We start from the raw sequence: 18,851 nt of genomic DNA, 5'->3' as shown, positions 1-18,851 counted from the left end.
GGCACAAAAAATAACCTTACCAAGTTAATTTGTACTTTTTTTTACATTTTAGTTTGGGAGTTAAAAAATACTGAAAGACGGAGTCTATTTTTTGTATTTCAGAGTACTTCGTTAACATAGTTTTTTTTTATTTTTAACTGTTGTCTCTTAGTGCCAGGTACTTGGGGGCTTTTTTCAGGTACACTGTACACTCACATCTCACTTTTTCTTGTTACTGTTTCATAATTTTTTATAAAATCGTTCACATACTACTTTCTTTTCCCGTTCCCAATAACGCCTCGTTTTCTATCCTCAACGATAAAGTACAATTTTGATATTTACTTTGCAACATTACCCTTTCCATTACACAAGAAGCTGATAATCTTGCCTCAGCGTCATGATCCCAACATTCCTCCATCGTATCACATAATGCTGATAAACCCTAAAATAAATTTTTAGGTTATAATTATTTATTTAATTGTAAATATGACAGTTATTAATGTCAAAAATTTCATTGGTACCAACTTTTTTTTTAATTCCCCTTATTTATCATTTTATCTTAAATATAATTGTATTAATAAGTTATAAAAACGTAATTGTGTAAAATTCGTAATAAAATAATTAACTAAAATTAAATAATTTTAATTAAACATTAAATATCGAACTGATGGGAAATTAAAAAAATAAAATGATTTGGTAGCACTGCAAATCAACTCAAATGTCAAACGTTTAGGTTATTCCAATTTAATTTTAGTTTTAATTGTATTCAACCTAAGTCAAAAACCTAAGAAACAACCGTATTTCTCCCGAATATATGCGCTTTAACCAAATGTGTTGCAAAAATACATGTAAAAAAATGTATATGGTTCGATGACGTCACAAAAAGTGACGTCACGTCAAAACTTTAAAGTGATTTTTCGGAGTTTTACACTTTTTCTTTATTTGTAACGGCTTACTTGAGTGATTTCTCATCGATTAAAAAAAAACTCTCTTACATTATGATTTCTCCAAGTATTCTTAATAACTATGACAGTTATTAATGTCAAAAATTTCATTGGTACCAAAAAATTTTTTTTTTAATTCCCCTTATTTATAATTTTATCTTAAATATAATTGTATTAATAAGTTATAAAAACGTAATTGTGTAAAATTCGTAATAAAATAATTAACTAAAATTAAATAATTTTAATTAAATATTAAATATCGAACTGATGGGAAATTAAAAAAATAAAATGATTTGGTAGCACTGCAAATCAACTCAAATGTCAAACGTTTAGGTTATTCCAATTTAATTTTAGTTTTAATTGTATTCAACCTAAGTCAAAAACCTAAGAAACAACCGTATTTCTCCCGAATATATGCGCTTTAACCAAATGTGTTGCAAAAATACATGTAAAAAAATGTATATGGTTCGATGACGTCACAAAAAGTGACGTCACGTCAAAACTTTAAAGTGATTTTTCGGAGTTTTACACTTTTTCTTTATTTGTAACGGCTTACTTGAGTGATTTCTCATCGATTTAAAAAAAAAAAATTGTCAATTTTCTTACATTATGATTTCTCCAAGTATTCTTAATAACTATGACAGTTATTAATGTCAAAAATTTCATTGGTACCAACTTTTTTTTTAATTCCCCTTATTTATCATTTTATCTTAAATATAATTGTATTAATAAGTTATAAAAACGTAATTGTGTAAAATTCGTAATAAAATAATTAACTAAAATTAAATAATTTTAATTAAATATTAAATATCGAACTGATGGGAAATTAAAAAAATAAAATGATTTGGTAGCACTGCAAATCAACTCAAATGTCAAACGTTTAGGTTATTCCAATTTAATTTTAGTTTTAATTGTATTCAACCTAAGTCAAAAACCTAAGAAACAACCGTATTTCTCCCGAATATATGCGCTTTAACCAAATGTGTTGCAAAAATACATGTAAAAAAATGTATATGGTTCGATGACGTCACAAAAAGTGACGTCACGTCAAAACTTTAAAGTGATTTTTCGGAGTTTTACACTTTTTCTTTATTTGTAACGGCTTACTTGAGTGATTTCTCATCGATTTAAAAAAAAAAAATTGTCAATTTTCTTACATTATGATTTCTCCAAGTATTCTTAATAACTATGACAGTTATTAATGTCAAAAATTTCATTGGTACCAACTTTTTTTTTAATTCCCCTTATTTATCATTTTATCTTAAATATAATTGTATTAATAAGTTATAAAAACGTAATTGTGTAAAATTCGTAATAAAATAATTAACTAAAATTAAATAATTTTAATTAAATATTAAATATCGAACTGATGGGAAATTAAAAAAATAAAATGATTTGGTAGCACTGCAAATCAACTCAAATGTCAAACGTTTAGGTTATTCCAATTTAATTTTAGTTTTAATTGTATTCAACCTAAGTCAAAAACCTAAGAAACAACCGTATTTCTCCCGAATATATGCGCTTTAACCAAATGTGTTGCAAAAATACATGTAAAAAAATGTATATGGTTCGATGACGTCACAAAAAGTGACGTCACGTCAAAACTTTAAAGTGATTTTTCGGAGTTTTACACTTTTTCTTTATTTGTAACGGCTTACTTGAGTGATTTCTCATCGATTTAAAAAAAAAAAATTGTCAATTTTCTTACATTATGATTTCTCCAAGTATTCTTAATAACTATGACAGTTATTAATGTCAAAAATTTCATTGGTACCAACTTTTTTTTTAATTCCCCTTATTTATCATTTTATCTTAAATATAATTGTATTAATAAGTTATAAAAACGTAATTGTGTAAAATTCGTAATAAAATAATTAACTAAAATTAAATAATTTTAATTAAATATTAAATATCGAACTGATGGGAAATTAAAAAAATAAAATGATTTGGTAGCACTGCAAATCAACTCAAATGTCAAACGTTTAGGTTATTCCAATTTAATTTTAGTTTTAATTGTATTCAACCTAAGTCAAAAACCTAAGAAACAACCGTATTTCTCCCGAATATATGCGCTTTAACCAAATGTGCTGCAAAATACATGTAAAAAAATGTATATGGTTCGATGACGTCACAAAAAGTGACGTCACGTCAAAACTTTAAAGTGATTTTTCGGAGTTTTACACTTTTTCTTTATTTGTAACGGCTTACTTGAGTGATTTCTCATCGATTTAAAAAAAAAAATTGTCAATTTTCTTACATTATGATTTCTCCAAGTATTCTTAATAACTATGACAGTTATTAATGTCAAAAATTTCATTGGTACCAACATTTTTTTTTTAATTCCCCTTATTTATAATTTTATCTTAAATATAATTGTATTAATAAGTTATAAAAACGTAATTGTGTAAAATTCGTAATAAAATAATTAACCAAAATTAAATAATTTTAATTAAATATTAAATATCGAACTGATGGGAAATTAAAAAAATAAAATGATTTGGTAGCACTGCAAATCAACTCAAATGTCAAACGTTTAGGTTATTCCAATTTAATTTTAGTTTTAATTGTATTCAACCTAAGTCAAAAACCTAAGAAACAACCGTATTTCTCCCGAATATATGCGCTTTAACCAAATGTGCTGCAAAAATACATGTAAAAAAATGTATATGGTTCGATGACGTCACAAAAAGTGACGTCACGTCAAAACTTTAAAGTGATTTTTCGGAGTTTTACACTTTTTCTTTATTTGTAACGGCTTACTTGAGTGATTTCTCATCGATTTAAAAAAAAAAATTGTCAATTTTCTTACATTATGATTTCTCCAAGTATTCTTAATAACTATGACAGTTATTAATGTCAAAAATTTCATTGGTACCAACATTTTTTTTTTAATTCCCCTTATTTATAATTTTATCTTAAATATAATTGTATTAATAAGTTATAAAAACGTAATTGTGTAAAATTCGTAATAAAATAATTAACCAAAATTAAATAATTTTAATTAAATATTAAATATCGAACTGATGGGAAATTAAAAAAATAAAATGATTTGGTAGCACTGCAAATCAACTCAAATGTCAAACGTTTAGGTTATTCCAATTTAATTTTAGTTTTAATTGTATTCAACCTAAGTCAAAAACCTAAGAAACAACCGTATTTCTCCCGAATATATGCGCTTTAACCAAATGTGCTGCAAAAATACATGTAAAAAAATGTATATGGTTCGATGACGTCACAAAAAGTGACGTCACGTCAAAACTTTAAAGTGATTTTTCGGAGTTTTACACTTTTTCTTTATTTGTAACGGCTTACTTGAGTGATTTCTCATCGATTAAAAAAAAACTCTCTTACATTATGATTTCTCCAAGTATTCTTAATAACTATGACAGTTATTAATGTCAAAAATTTCATTGGTACCAAAAAATTTTTTTTTAATTCCCCTTATTTATAATTTTATCTTAAATATAATTGTATTAATAAGTTATAAAAACGTAATTGTGTAAAATTCGTAATAAAATAATTAACTAAAATTAAATAATTTTAATTAAATATTAAATATCGAACTGATGGGAAATTAAAAAAATAAAATGATTTGGTAGCACTGCAAATCAACTCAAATGTCAAACGTTTAGGTTATTCCAATTTAATTTTAGTTTTAATTGTATTCAACCTAAGTCAAAAACCTAAGAAACAACCGTATTTCTCCCGAATATATGCGCTTTAACCAAATGTGCTGCAAAAATACATGTAAAAAAATGTATATGGTTAGCATGGTCGATGACGTCACAAAAAGTGACGTAACGTCAAAACTTTAAAGTGATTTTTCGGAGTTTTACACTTTTTCTTTATTTGTAACGGCTTACTTGAGTGATTTCTCATCGATTTAAAAAAAAAATTGTCAATTTTCTTACATTATGATTTCTCCAAGTATTCTCAATAACTATGACAGTTATTAATGTCAAAAATTTCATTGGTACCAACTTTTTTTTTAATTCCCCTTATTTATCATTTTATCTTAAATATAATTGTATTAATAAGTTATAAAAACGTAATTGTGTAAAATTCGTAATAAAATAATTAACTAAAATTAAATAATTTTAATTAAATATTAAATATCGAACTGATGGGAAATTAAAAAAATAAAATGATTTGGTAGCACTGCAAATCAACTCAAATGTCAAACGTTTAGGTTATTCCAATTTAATTTTAGTTTTAATTGTATTCAACCTAAGTCAAAAACCTAAGAAACAACCGTATTTCTCCCGAATATATGCGCTTTAACCAAATGTGTTGCAAAAATACATGTAAAAAAATGTATATGGTTCGATGACGTCACAAAAAGTGATGTCACGTCAAAACTTTAAAGTGATTTTTCGGAGTTTTGCACTTTTTCTTTATTTGTAACGGCTTACTTGAGTGATTTCTCATCGATTTAAAAAAAAACTCTCTTACATTATGATTTCTCCAAGTATTCTTAATAACTATGACAGTTATTAATGTCAAAAATTTCATTGGTACCAACATTTTTTTTTTAATTCCCCTTATTTATAATTTTATCTTAAATATAATTGTATTAATAAGTTATAAAAACGTAATTGTGTAAAATTCGTAATAAAATAATTAACTAAAATTAAATAATTTTAATTAAATATTAAATATCGAACTGATGGGAAATTAAAAAAATAAAATGATTTGGTAGCACTGCAAATCAACTCAAATGTCAAACGTTTAGGTTATTCCAATTTAATTTTAGTTTTAATTGTAATCAACCTAAGTCAAAAACCTAAGAAACAACCGTATTTCTCCCGAATATATGCGCTTTAACCAAATGTGCTGCAAAAATACATGTAAAAAAATGTATATGGTTCGCTGACGTCACAAAAAGTGACGTCACGTCAAAACTTTAAAGTGATTTTTCGGAGTTTTGCACTTTTTCTTTATTTGTAACGGCTTACTTGAGCGATTTCTCATCGATTTAAAAAAAAAAATTGTCAATTTTCTTACATTATGATTTCTCCAAGTATTCTTAATAACTATGACAGTTATTAATGTCAAAAATTTCATTGGTACCAACATTTTTTTTTTAATTCCCCTTATTTATCATTTTATCTTAAATATAATTGTATTAATAAGTTATAAAAACGTAATTGTGTAAAATTCGTAATAAAATAATTAACTAAAATTAAATAATTTTAATTAAACATTAAATATCGAACTGATGGGAAATTAAAAAAATAAAATGATTTGGTAGCACTGCAAATCAACTCAAATGTCAAACGTTTAGGTTATTCCAATTTAATTTTAGTTTTAATTGTATTCAACCTAAGTCAAAAACCTAAGAAACAACCGTATTTCTCCCGAATATATGCGCTTTAACCAAATGTGCTGCAAAAATACATGTAAAAAAATGTATATGGTTCGATGACGTCACAAAAAGTGACGTCACGTCAACACTTTAAAGTGATTTTTCGGGGTTTTACACTTTTTCTTTATTTGTAACGGCTTACTTGAGTGATTTCTCATCGATTTAAAAAAAAACTCTCTTACATTATGATTTCTCCAAGTATTCTTAATAACAGGTCGAACTTTTCTTTGAACAACGCTTTCTTGCATGTCCTCCAACGTAGGATGTTGCCCCACTTCCTCTTCAAATGGTAATCGATATTCAGCTACTGGGGCATCTTGAGCGGTGCACCTAGATACTAATTCCCATAAAACCAAACCGCATGCATACATATCAATTCTTAAAAACGCATCCGGTGTGAAACTTATAGCCCCTTCGAGCACTTCCGGTGCCATATAACGTCGGGTTCCCACTTGACCGTGAGTATCCCCACACGATTTTCCCGATTCAAAAACAAGAGCCAAACCAAAGTCCGCTATACAAGCGGTCAGATCGTTTTTGAGAAGAACATTTTTGCTTTTAAAGTCGCGATGAGCTACCGATGGCTTTCCTTTATGGGGTCCTTTGGAGGGAAGTTCTTCGTGTAAATGCATTAAACCTCTTGCCATTGTTTCAACGACACGACAAAGTTCTGTCCATGTTAGTGTATGCGCTTTTAAGAAATCACAAAGGGAGCCTCTTTCGTGATAAGCAGTTATTAACCAAAACTCGACTTGCATATGATCAGAACCCCTTTTTTCAGCTGCAATAAAGTGTAAAATGTTTGAATGATCCATTTGGGCAAGTTTAAAAATTTCCTGTTCTGTAGACCATGACTGTTTATCCTAAAAAAAAAATAATAATAATAAATTAATTAAAATAAGTCAAATAATTTTTACCTGAGCAGGAAATATCTTAACAGCAACTTCGTCCGATTTATTTTTACCTTTCCAAACGGCGCCAAATCGACCCCTCGCTTTGATTTCAACCAATTGCACGGGTAAAAGACCTTGATAACTTGTATCGGAAGGAAATATGCCAGGATCTTCACTCGGAACCTAACCACAATTTTTTTAAATTTAATAATTAAACAAAAAAAAGGATTTTAAAAATATTTTACTTACTCTCCACTAGAAAGCAACAAAAGAAATAATTTTTTACTCAAACTATTTTAATGCTATAATTTAAAAGATTTATATTTAACTTACCTCGTTAAATGAACGGCGATTACGTTTATAATAATAAACATAAAAGGTTGTACCACAAATAATGAATAATAAAACGGTAGTAATCACAATTGCTATTAAAATTATGTTCGAAGGTTCCGGTTTTTGTGTTTCGAGTACTAAAAATAAAAAAATTTACCCTTTAGTTATTAAAGATAAATAACTTATAAAAACCTAACCTGCGACTGGTGTTGTTGTTGTTGGAGAAGGCTCCCAAAAGAACTCCTTATTACAATAATCCCCTTCACAACAACAATACAACATTTTTGAATGTTCTTTTGAAACACATCTTTCCTGATCGAAACATTGCTCATTATTTAAAAAACATCCTTTCATATGTACATTCGGAGTATTATTAGCATTCATTTCCCATAACACATAACAGTGATTTCTTTTCCCATCTTCTGGAGCGGTACAATTTTCAGTTGTGGAGCAATTTTCCACACATTCTTTTTGGTATTCTTCACATTGGGTTGTGGTTAGTGGTTGGACGTAATTCGTGGCTTTAGGGTTACTAAGGGACCATGATATATCTAAAAGAAACGTTTTAGAATTAATAGAAAAGTCTAAAAGGGGTTTCTAAGGAATTTATACTTAAAATTAAGATGAAAACTATCGAAACGGACATGTTTATAGATGCTGTGGTAGGTCAGTTACATTTAATGGAGCGAAGTTGGTCGTTTTAAATTGTCAACTTTAAAATGTTAAAATGCACTAGTTTTTATAAACTTTTTTTAGTGCTAAATCGGTAATTTATTAATGAATAGTGTTTTCCCTTGTTCATTGTTCAAAATTCAAAATTAATTGTTTACAAATTGTTCCTTTTTAATTTAGTTTGAAACGATTTTATGACCACCTTGTTTTTGTTAACTAACTTAACACACCACACTTAGTTTAACAACCCAAAAATTTATAAAAGTAGATTGTGCACGTGTTAAAATCACCCTCTTATAAAAAAAATGTTTAATTAATACTTCAATTAGATGCAAAATAATCAGAATTATTCTATAAAAACACCTATATCACTGATATAATTCTTTATCGACAAAATGGCGTCGAACGAAAACATCTTAAAACCATGCGAAATTAGCTACAAGTTACTTTGTTTACACTTATTAATATTAAGAATTAAAATGATTAAAAAAAACTTCTTTTATTTGCTAAAAGAAGCAAGTAGCTTTTACTTTAGTAATAAAAGAAGTTTTTTTTTAATTCATTTTAATTCAAAATGGATAAATGTGTAAATTTCTTCATCTCAATATTGGGAAATGATTCATAGATGGCGCCAAATATTGTAAAAAAAATTTATTTATTATAAATAAATTTATTTAAACAAAATAAAATCAATTCTTAACTTTAAATCTTTTTATTTAAATTATTACAAAACAAAATTATACAAATTTTAAACTTTAAAATTAATTGTAGGAATATCATCGTCATCGTCGTTTTTAATGTTCTCTACCAAACCGTACTCGTTAGCATTCGCCAAAATATCGCAAATTAACGGTGATTCAACACCTAAAATGTACTCACAGTATTTAGGTTCTAATAAATATAAAAAACCTAACCTGCGACTGGTGTTGTTGTTGTTGGAGAAGGCTCCCAAAAGAACTCTTTATTACAATAATCCCCTTCACAACAACAATACAACATTTTTGAATGTTCTTTTGAAACACATCTTTCCTGATCGAAACATTTCTCATTGTTTAAAAAACATCCTTTCATATGTACATTGGGAGTATTATTAGCATTCATTTCCCATAACACATAACAGTGATTTCTTTTCCCATCTTCTGGAGCGGTACAATTTTCAGTTGTGGAGCAATTTTCCTGACATTCTTTTTGGTATTCTTCACATTGGGTTGTGGTTAGTGGTTGGACGTAATTCGTGGCTTTAGGGTTACTAAGGGACCATGATATATCTAAAAGAAACGTTTTAGAATTAATAGAAAAGTCTAAAAGGGGTTTCTAATTAATTTATACTTAAAATTAAGATGAAAACTATCGAAACGGACATGTTTATAGATGCTGTGGTAGGTCAGTTACATTTAATGGAGCGAAGTTGGTCGTTTTAAATTGTCAACTTTAAAATGTTAAAATGCACTAGTTTTTATAAACTTTTTTTAGTGCTAAATCGGTAATTTATTAATGAATAGTGTTTTCCCTTGTTCATTGTTCAAAATTCAAAATTAATTGTTTACAAATTGTTCCTTTTTAATTTAGTTTGAAACGATTTTATGACCACCTTGTTTTTGTTAACTAACTTAACACACCACACTTAGTTTAACAACCCAAAAATTTATAAAAGTAGATTGTGCACGTGTTAAAATCACCCTCTTATAAAAAAAATGTTTAATTAATACTTCAATTAGATGCAAAATAATCAGAATTATTCTATAAAAACACCTATATCACTGATATAATTCTTTATCGACAAAATGGCGTCGAACGAAAACATCTTAAAACCATGCGAAATTAGCTACAAGTTAGTTTGTTTACACTTATTAATATTAAGAATTAAAATGATTAAAAAAAAACTTCTTTTATTTGCTAAAAGAAGCAAGTAGCTTTTACTTTAGTAATAAAAGAAGTTTTTTTTTAATTCATTTTAATTCAAAATGGATAAATGTGTAAATTTCTTCATCTCAATATTGGGAAATGATTCATAGATGGCGCCAAATATTGTAAAAAAAAATTTATTTATTATAAATAAATTTATTTAAACAAAATAAAATCAATTCTTAACTTTAAATCTTTTTATTTAAATTATTACAAAACAAAATTATACAAATTTTAAACTTTAAAATTAATTGTAGGAATATCATCGTCATCGTCGTTTTTAATGTTCTCTACCAAACCGTACTCGTTAGCATTCGCCAAAATATCGCAAATTAACGGTGATTCAACACCTAAAATGTACTCACAGTATTTAGGTTCTAATAAATATAAAGAAACGGCGTTTGAACTCGATGCATTCTCTAAACATTTTAATCGAACTTCTGTTTGTCTTGGTTTTCCGGTTTTATCACAAACATTTCCGCCGGAATAAAAGTGAGAGAGTTGTGTACGAACCGCTACAGGCTTAGGTTTTTTATTGGGATGGGCATTGATCCACTCTATATGCTTCTTTTTATCAAAAAATCCTAAACTGATTGAAGTTTTTGTTTTATCCCTCTCCATATGATACTGTTCAACAGATTTTCCATAACAAAATTCATATTTCCACCAACCGGTTCCGCCGTGCAAACAATTTTTCCCTGATAAAAAATTTTCTACGGGTGATGTATCAATTGGGGTGGTTTCTTTAACAGTTTCCTCCTTATCTTTTAGATCTAATGGATAAATTTCAACTCTAATCGGTTCTACATCAGCTTTTCTTCTTAATTTATTACTTTCATGTTTCATTTTAATTAAGTTGTATGGTTTTTTTGGACTTCCATCCAATGGTACACAATTGATTTGATTTTCTTCAGTTTCTTGTGGTTTATATTTTGGGTGCAAGCATAAAAGTGGACTTAAAACGACTATTTCATATTGACATGTTGAAGTTTCTTTTAATGAATAAATTTCATGTTTTCCATGAACATAACAAACGTACATCACTTTAGTTTCTCTTGGTTTATTATTATTTAATTCGCATAATGTACCATTTTCCATGTTAACAGCATAGTAAGGTAAATTGATTCCATCCACTTTTTTAGTGGGAGGTGAAATATTTTTTTCTTCATCCGATAAATCGTTCCAGCGATCTAATAATATTTGATAATGATTTTTATCCCATTTTCCCAAAACATATTCTTGCAGTTTAACTTTTTTTCCTTCCCTATCCTCATGATATTGTCGTATAAAATTTCCATGACACAACTCGTAAGTCCAATAAGATTCCAATCGATACAAACATGTGTTTTGTGAAAATAATGGGGCTACTAACTCTAAAGGCGATGGACCTTCATATTTATCAACTGAGGAGACTTCCGGCTCTTGCACATTAGGTAAATAACACTTATATTTTTCTTCGTGGGAAGTGCTTACAACGATATGTTTAAGACTTGGATCTGGTTCAAAAGATTCACCCGGCCAATTTAAAAGGAAAAGAACCGTATCATCAAAACCTTTCTCATGACTTAAAGTAGGCACAACAAAATAAAAACACAACCAATATTGCAGTTTCATCATTTTCTGTTAATTTATAGGAAAAATTTGTATTTTCACCTCCTTGCAATCAAAATGTTACACGCAATAATGACTTTGACAATCAGCTGATAAAATTGACGTTTCATATATGTCTTATATTATGAATAATATTAAAATAAAGTTAATTTAAATTATAATTAATAACTAATAAATAATATAATTATTATGTTTATATAATTAAAAATAAATGGTTAAAAATTAATAACACATAATAGTAATTTAATGGAGTGAAGGTTGGTAGCATTCGCTGTCAATAATCAATTTTTTGACATGTTATTAATTCTTCGCGCCAAAGCGTTTTTTTAATAAAATTATTAGATTAGAAAAGCTGTTATAAACTAAAATGAAGTGTGTTATCCCCGAAATTTCTTGGCACAACCGCGAACCAGTATTATGTATCGATGTAAATCCTATAAATGTAGAAAATCTTTATAGAATAGCAACAGGTGGTGCGGATTATCATGTTGTGGTAACTATCTTCAAATAACGTTAAAATAAAACAATTATTTTTAAATTATTTAAGGTTTGGACGGGGAAGGTTAATTCGGTAGGGTCCGTTCACGTTCAGGTGGAATGTGATATAACTCGTCACCAAAAATCTGTTAACTCCGTTCGATGGGCACCTGATGGATCTATGTTAGCAAGTGCTGATGATGATGGCATTATTTTTGTTTGGGTACCAAAAATAGATCCGGATGAACCTAAAAAAGTTTCTTATTTAGCTCTGAAGGTTATTTTTATTTTTTTATATAGAATTAAAAACTGACATTTAAGATATATAGGTTATGTTAATTTTTTTAGACGTTAAGAGGCCACAAAGAAGATGTTTATGATATTTGTTGGTCACCAAAAAGCGATAAAATCGTCAGTGGGTCTATTGATAACACTGCAATACTTTGGGATGTCTCAAAAGGAAAATGGGACCACATTTTCGTTGATCACAAAGGATTTGTGCAGGTTTATAAACGCGTTTACTGTTGGATTTGTTTAACATTTTGTTTTGTAGGGTGTTTGCTTTGATCCGAAAGGTCAATATTTTGCTACATTGAGTAGTGATCGTTATTGCCGTATAATCGATGTGTCAACAAAGCAGGTTAAATCAAAAATAATTAAAGGATTACTTCCGGTGCCAGAAACAAATCCTTTATACAATAAAGAAGTTAAATATTTTCATGATGACACATTTAAGAGCTTTTTTCGACGATTTGGTTTTAGTCCTGATGGAAATTTATTTATTACACCGTCTGGGTTTGTTGAAGCTGAAGAAAATAGGTTAAACTTTAAATGCGCTTATTTATTTACATTACATAGTCCAGAGTAAGTTGAAAAAAGTCAGGTTAAATGTATTAATTAATTCAAATCTGATTTAGACCAGTAGGGGTATTTCGATTTGAGAATTCCTCTACGTTAGCTGCTAAATTTTGTCCTATTCTCTATGAATTAACTGATATAGGTCCCAAGCCGGCTGTAAACCTTCCATATCGCATGATTTTTGCAGTTGCCACCGAAACAGATTTGTTTTTATTCGATACACAGCAACGATTTCCATTCGCGCGATTAAAAAACGTTCATTACACTCGAATTACCGATTTGAGTTGGTCTTCTGATGGACTCCTCTTGGTTGCGTCATCATCTGATGGTTTTTGTACGTTACTTTCGTTTATGGAAGGAGAACTCGGCGATGTTTATCAAAAAGAAGAGGAAGTTATTGAAGAAGAAAAAGAAAATGAGGTTTTAAATGTAACCGCACTTGACGAATTAGAACCAATGGAAGTAGATGAAGTAAAAAAAGCTGAAAGCGAAGAAAAAAAATCGACGTTTTTAGTGCAGTGGGCTAATAAAGCCACTAATACTAATAAATCGGAAGAAAAGATTAATGTTTTAACCGTTCGGAGGGCGCCGAGGGTAGAAAATGAATCAAAAAAGAATGAGGTGATTGAAATAACAGATTCACCGGTGAAAAACGCAACTAATTCCACTACTTTTGAAGTTATTACACCAAAAAGGGTTAAAACAACTTTAAATATCGTTGAAGATATAAAAAAGACCGAAAATTCAAATAAAATTAATAAAAAAGCTAAAAAAGATCAAGTAAAATCTAGTCCTTTACTAAAATATTTTAAATCTCCCGGCGAAACGCCAAAAACGAAACCGATTTTGGAAGATACTGAAGCTAGAGATGCCTGGAAATGTGACGGTGATAAAAATACTTTGAAAAATGTGCTAGAATCAAAAAAAGAATCCGTCCATGAAGAAATTAGCGAATTTACTGTTCCCGATTTAGATTTAAAGTTAGAAACGTCTATTTCACATTTAACGAGTTTAAATCAAAAAATAAATGCGGAAATAGAAGAGAATAATGAAATAGAAGACGAAAATAACGAAATAGGAGAATTTAATGAAGTTGAAGATGTGAAAATGAGTAAAGTGGATAAAGAAATTAAAGAAATAAGAGAAGAAGTTGCTAAAACAGATAAAGAGATTGAAGAATTAAAAGCGGACATAGCACAAATAGACAAAGAAATATCTAATGCTAGAACACCTCGAAGAATTGCGTTGATCACGATATCCAGTCCGAAAACTTCAAGACATATAAATAAAAAAGTAATAATTAAAAAGGACGGGAATGATGAATAAAAAATCATAAGACATCCACTTAATCGATTATAATTATTATAAAATTATTGTTTATTTTCAATAAAAAAAAATTAAATTGACGTTTGAGGTTATGTTTTAAAATTATTACAAAAAATCAACTTTTTACCCTAATTTGTTGAAATTTGATACATTTTAGTCATATATTATTTTTAAATTCAATAAGTAATTAATAAAAAGGTATAACATAACCTAAACATTATTTTTTATTAATTTTTATTATAATTTCTATACAATAAGAGTTTCCAACCCTAAAAAAAAAATGGTTTTTAATTATTCATTCTTAATCTCCTCCGATTATAACTTCCTTGATTCCCGTAATTGCCATGTCTATTTTCGTGATGATCATATCTGTGACCTCTTCGATGATCTTTCCGATCATATTGACGCCTTGCAACTGGCGAATACTCCCCATAAGAATGCTTGCTACTATTACTAACAAGGAATTGACCAGTTAAAACCATCTCCTGTAAGTTCCTTTGAGGTGTTTTCACTTGGGAAGGTACCGTTGGGTGATTTTGTTGTTGAGAGTTTTGGGGTGTTCTCGGTTTTAAATTTAATCTTCGATCGAAAAGTGCGGTCCCGTTTAATAGCCTTATTGCGTAGGGAACGGATTGGACATGTCTGCAAGTTACAAATCCATAACTTCCTGGTCTACCATCTCTATCAACGGGGATTTTCACTTTTTCTAATGGGGCTACTTGAAGAAATAACTCGTAGAGAAGCTCTTCGGTAACACGGGTGGAAAGGTTTCCGCAGAAAATCGTTCTTTGGTCTTCGTTTTCCATAATTTATAAGCGATTTTTAGTTGAAGTTTATTTTGACATTTGACGTTTAATAAGAGCTTGATTTTAGAGGACATCGCATTCTTTCGATTAACTTGCGAACTTTAATAAGAGATGGCGGTAAAAATTTAAATTACAAATAATAATAAGATAAGTTTAGAAAAGTAATTGGAAAATAGCAATGTTAATATAATAATTGTATTGATAATTTAATATAATTTAATTTATTAAAAAATGACGGTTAAATTGTTTTTTTTTTTTATAAATTTAGAGAGAAAAAAAGATTATTTTTATTTATTTATGTAAGGTTGGTAATGACATCTCAACAAATAATAGTTGTCAAATTTGACATATTTCTTCTTAAATTTATGTATCATTTTCGGTTGATTTTTTTGAATTTAGTGAATATAGTTAAGTGTATTAGAAAAAAATATTGGAGATTTATCCTATGTGACGGAGCATAAAGCCATTTCACCCGGTTTGATCCTTAGGGATGTAATCCCACGTGACTCAATGTGAATTGAACAGGTGGTGTTGACGGTGTTCAGAGCCCTCTAGCTTCCTGATCACCGCATCCTGGTCCGTAATGATGTAATTTGTAATAGATTAATAAAAGAGGGAGAGTAGGTGGATCACCTGGATGAGTTCCCAGCGTCGTCGGCATCGTCTCGGTCCAGAAAGGCACGACGGGACTTCGACGTCCTCTTTCCTCACCACCTGAAGCGATTTTTGTGATTTTTGTCGTTTTTACATCAGATTCAATTACGGAAGAGACTACGCCTGAGGGTTTAGACCTGTTTTCGTATGGTGTATCGGTAGGTAATTGGAATTTCTGAGTCGATGAACTAGGGCAAAATATAAAAATCAATTAAGTACATATGTGACCTAAAATAAAACGTTTGATGAATAAATATTGAGACTGTGCAAAAGATAGATATAGAGAAGATTTGGTGTTGTCGCTTGGGGCCTTCGGGAGGGGTGAGCACTTAAATTTAAATAATGACGTTTCCGCATCGTCGTGAAAAGTGGGAAAGCGTCGCGGCGCCTAATGGAACGGCGTCGTCGACGAGTGTCGCCTGAGCGGAGCACTCAGATTCCGGTCGTATTGTCTGTGATTTCCATTCACTCGGGGATGTTCTGCTATTTCAGGTAGCGAACCCCCTTTTTCGCAATAATATGACAAATTAAGTGTCATCTTTAACGAATATGTTTATCATCATTTCAAATTACTTAATTACACCTCAATTGTGTAATTAAGCAAATTGTAATAAAACATTGAAATTAAATAAACACTTGGATGTTTGGGGATGAGGAGATAGATAGAAGAGAGTATATGGGGCGTGGTCGTTTGAAATAGTGTTTACAGGACGTTCGCGGCTTGGATCGTCGACGGGTCACCATCTGCCCTAATCCGCGGTACGTGTCTTTCGGACTGCCCTGCGGCCCATCGTTGTCAACAGACCTCGTTCCATCGCCACCATGTCACAACCGTGTCATTCCTCGTCCTATCCGATTTGCCACTCTGGCCATCAAATCAAACCCAACCCCCCGACACCCCTTCTAAAACGAGAACTCCACTCTCCAATTCCAAATGGAATTGCAATGTTTTCAATAAAATTGATTCGATAATTTTAAATTATTTTATAAAATAACATTTTTTTGTGGTAGCTACACTTGAAAGGGTTAAAATCTGAATTGGAGTGAAAAGAATAGAAAAAGACGTTGTGTAGGTAAACATCCGGAAGCCACCCTTTTCGAAGTTCGGTCACGTTCGGCGTCGTTGCCGATCACGACGTCGGTCAACTAATCCATCCTTTTTAAGTTGTAATTGTTCGCACGTGATCCTATTTTACAACCCTCCCCTCTGTGATTTACATAAACACTTATCAAGACACGCGATATAATTCAATAACAATTATTGCCTTGATTATGATTTTATTTTTAAAATAACAAATCGATAGATGAGTATGAGAGACTTAATTTAACAATGCAGAGTCAAATTTAAAATAACTACAAGAATAAAAGGCGGAATTCAAAATCTTCAGATTTTAATTGACATTGACAGTTTATCTAGGTAGCTAGGTTGGATTGGGCCAAGGTTTATAAACTGACCGGCAAAAAAAACCGGCCACTTAAATTTTGCCACAATTTCTCGCGAACCACTCATTCGATTTTGATGATTCCTTTTTTGATCGAAAGGTTGATTCTTCTGTAATAATCCTGCGATAGAAATTTTTATTCCGATATTAATTTGAGCATATACGGGGTGTAAGAATGAAAAAAGCATTTTTTCTCGAAATTCTTAATACCCTGTGGGGTGCAGATGCTACAGCAGAGGATGTTAACTGGAATCAAATGGTAGCCCAATCTTTTCTGAACATTTTGTTTTTTTATTCACTCTATTATCTCTGTTACTAACGAAGATGCAGTGTTTTAAAGCGAACGCCTGTGAAAACAAGACAAATAAGCATACAAAATAAGGTGGCGCGCTAGGTAGCGTATGTCAGTTGTTTCGAATAGTAAATTGACAGTTGTCAATAACTGATGTTGCGGGTATTATTAGTTTAATTGAAGATGGCAAAAGTCAGCGGTACGTTGCCCATACGTTGGGTGTACCCCGAACAACAGTTCAGGATGCCTGGAACCGATATGTCGAAACAGGAAATTTTACTAGGCGGCAAGGTTCCGGTAGAAGACGAGTGACAACAGCAGTTAATGATCGATTTATTGTGCTAAACACTCTGAGGAATCGTAGAACGACTGCTGTAGAAAGTCGGCATCGCCTTCAAATGGTGCGTGGGGTTGACGTAAGTGAAAGAACCATTCGTCGAAAACTTGCAGAAAGTGATCTAACTGCCAAAAGACAGCGGCTGCTCCAGAGATATCGGCGAGCACGTCTTCAATTTGGACACCTACATACGAATTGGGAAATGGAACAATGGGGTAAGGTCACAGTATAAAGTAAATCAGTAGTCTCACTTGCCTTATATGGCGTAATCAGATTTGCTACAGCGCACACGCTGCGCGCATTCATACTACGTTTGCTACCTTATGAGTACGTGATCTTTATCATCGACATAAAAGTTTGTTGCAACATTTATTTCAATGATGCGCGCAGCGGATGCGCAGTAAAAAATCTACGGACACGACGTCAAACGTGCCGACACGAAGTGAGACTACTGCTTTACTTTATACTGTGGTAAGGTGCTCTTCACTGATGAGTCCCGATTTTGTCTCCGGTCACCTGATGATCGAGAACGAGTGTGGAGACGTCGTAATGAATGCACAATTTCGGAAAGAGTACCTTTCCATGGAGGTTCGGTCATGGTATCGGCGGGTATTTCGACGGAAGCGTATACAGCGGTCATCTTTGTTGAAAATGGCACGCTAAATGCCCACCGTTATATCGAAGATATTCTGCAAGAAGCTGTCGTGCCCTATTCCCATTTTATTGGTGACGGATTCACGGTAATGCATGACAATGCGCGACCGCACGTAGCACGTGTGGTTAGCGAATATTTTGATGAGATGGGTATTGAACGGACCTTAACACTATCGAACATCTTTGGGACTAACTTCAGAGACGCATTCGTCGTCATCCTGTCCTACCGGACAATTGATTCATAATTGTGTAGTCCACAAATCTTTCATTTCAACGTCTTCATATTCGTTTCTGACTATCGGG

General features: G+C 30.7%; 5 protein-coding genes across 5 annotated transcripts; 1 reads left to right on the top strand and 4 right to left on the bottom strand.

Moving 5' to 3' along the window:
- Positions 1-135: 135 nt before the first annotated feature.
- Positions 136-8,608, bottom strand: LOC111416609 (activin A receptor type 2 punt). The gene is made up of 6 exons (XM_023048668.2): positions 8,127-8,608; positions 7,712-8,065; positions 7,515-7,651; positions 7,206-7,364; positions 6,471-7,151; positions 136-421 (listed from the first exon to the last, which is right to left on the bottom strand). The coding sequence occupies exons 1-6, from the start codon at positions 8,158-8,160 to the stop codon at positions 242-244; spliced, it is 1,545 nt and encodes a 514-aa protein (XP_022904436.1). The 5' UTR covers positions 8,161-8,608; the 3' UTR covers positions 136-241.
- A 271-nt stretch (positions 8,609-8,879) lies between these two features.
- On the bottom strand, positions 8,880-9,997 carry LOC139431596 (activin receptor type-2B-like). Its single transcript, XM_071199566.1, has 3 exons — positions 9,516-9,997; positions 9,101-9,454; positions 8,880-9,050 (listed from the first exon to the last, which is right to left on the bottom strand). Exons 1-3 carry the CDS (start codon positions 9,547-9,549, stop codon positions 8,935-8,937), a joined length of 504 nt encoding a protein of 167 aa, XP_071055667.1. The 5' UTR covers positions 9,550-9,997; the 3' UTR covers positions 8,880-8,934.
- A 273-nt stretch (positions 9,998-10,270) lies between these two features.
- LOC111416616 (endoplasmic reticulum lectin 1) lies at positions 10,271-11,794 on the bottom strand. Its single transcript, XM_023048676.2, has one exon. The coding sequence runs from the start codon at positions 11,706-11,708 to the stop codon at positions 10,326-10,328; it is 1,383 nt and encodes a 460-aa protein (XP_022904444.1). The 5' UTR covers positions 11,709-11,794; the 3' UTR covers positions 10,271-10,325.
- Positions 11,795-11,950: 156 nt separating this feature from the next.
- LOC111416614 (chromatin assembly factor 1, p105 subunit) lies at positions 11,951-14,443 on the top strand. Its single transcript, XM_023048673.2, has 5 exons — positions 11,951-12,195; positions 12,250-12,456; positions 12,528-12,683; positions 12,733-13,043; positions 13,097-14,443. The coding sequence occupies exons 1-5, from the start codon at positions 12,070-12,072 to the stop codon at positions 14,361-14,363; spliced, it is 2,067 nt and encodes a 688-aa protein (XP_022904441.1). The 5' UTR covers positions 11,951-12,069; the 3' UTR covers positions 14,364-14,443.
- Positions 14,444-14,650: 207 nt separating this feature from the next.
- Positions 14,651-15,169, bottom strand: LOC111416615 (RNA-binding protein 7). The gene has a single exon (XM_023048675.2). The coding sequence runs from the start codon at positions 15,167-15,169 to the stop codon at positions 14,651-14,653; it is 519 nt and encodes a 172-aa protein (XP_022904443.1).
- Positions 15,170-18,851: the final 3,682 nt, after the last annotated feature.

Source organism: Onthophagus taurus, chromosome 10, assembly GCF_036711975.1.
Source record: "Onthophagus taurus isolate NC chromosome 10, IU_Otau_3.0, whole genome shotgun sequence".
NCBI classification, from domain to species: domain Eukaryota; kingdom Metazoa; phylum Arthropoda; class Insecta; order Coleoptera; family Scarabaeidae; genus Onthophagus; species Onthophagus taurus.
The sequence above is the reverse complement of the archived record's forward strand: the minus strand, read 5'-3'. Positions and strand labels throughout refer to the sequence as shown.

Bases quoted from the DNA above. Each gene is read 5' to 3' on its own strand.
- LOC111416609 (XM_023048668.2), bottom strand. From the start codon at position 8,160: ATGTCCGTTTCGATAGTTTTCATCTTAATTTTAA. The intron at 7,152-7,205 runs GTAAAAATTATT...TTTTTTTTTTAG, and splicing joins TTAAGATATTTCCTGCTCAG to GATAAACAGTCATGGTCTAC. The intron at 422-6,470 runs GTAAGAGAGTTT...AATTTATTTTAG, and splicing joins ATACTTGGAGAAATCATAAT to GGTTTATCAGCATTATGTGA.
- LOC139431596 (XM_071199566.1), bottom strand. From the start codon at position 9,549: ATGTCCGTTTCGATAGTTTTCATCTTAATTTTAA. The intron at 9,455-9,515 runs GTATAAATTAAT...CGTTTCTTTTAG, and splicing joins AGTTTTCATCTTAATTTTAA to ATATATCATGGTCCCTTAGT. The intron at 9,051-9,100 runs GTTAGGTTTTTT...AGTACATTTTAG, and splicing joins AACAACAACACCAGTCGCAG to GTGTTGAATCACCGTTAATT.
- LOC111416616 (XM_023048676.2), bottom strand. From the start codon at position 11,708: ATGATGAAACTGCAATATTGGTTGTGTTTTTATTTTGTTGTGCCTACT.
- LOC111416614 (XM_023048673.2), top strand. From the start codon at position 12,070: ATGAAGTGTGTTATCCCCGAAATTTCTTGGCACAACCGCGAACCAGTA. The intron at 12,196-12,249 runs GTAACTATCTTC...AAATTATTTAAG, and splicing joins GTGCGGATTATCATGTTGTG to GTTTGGACGGGGAAGGTTAA. The intron at 13,044-13,096 runs GTAAGTTGAAAA...AATCTGATTTAG, and splicing joins TTTACATTACATAGTCCAGA to ACCAGTAGGGGTATTTCGAT.
- LOC111416615 (XM_023048675.2), bottom strand. From the start codon at position 15,169: ATGGAAAACGAAGACCAAAGAACGATTTTCTGCGGAAACCTTTCCACC.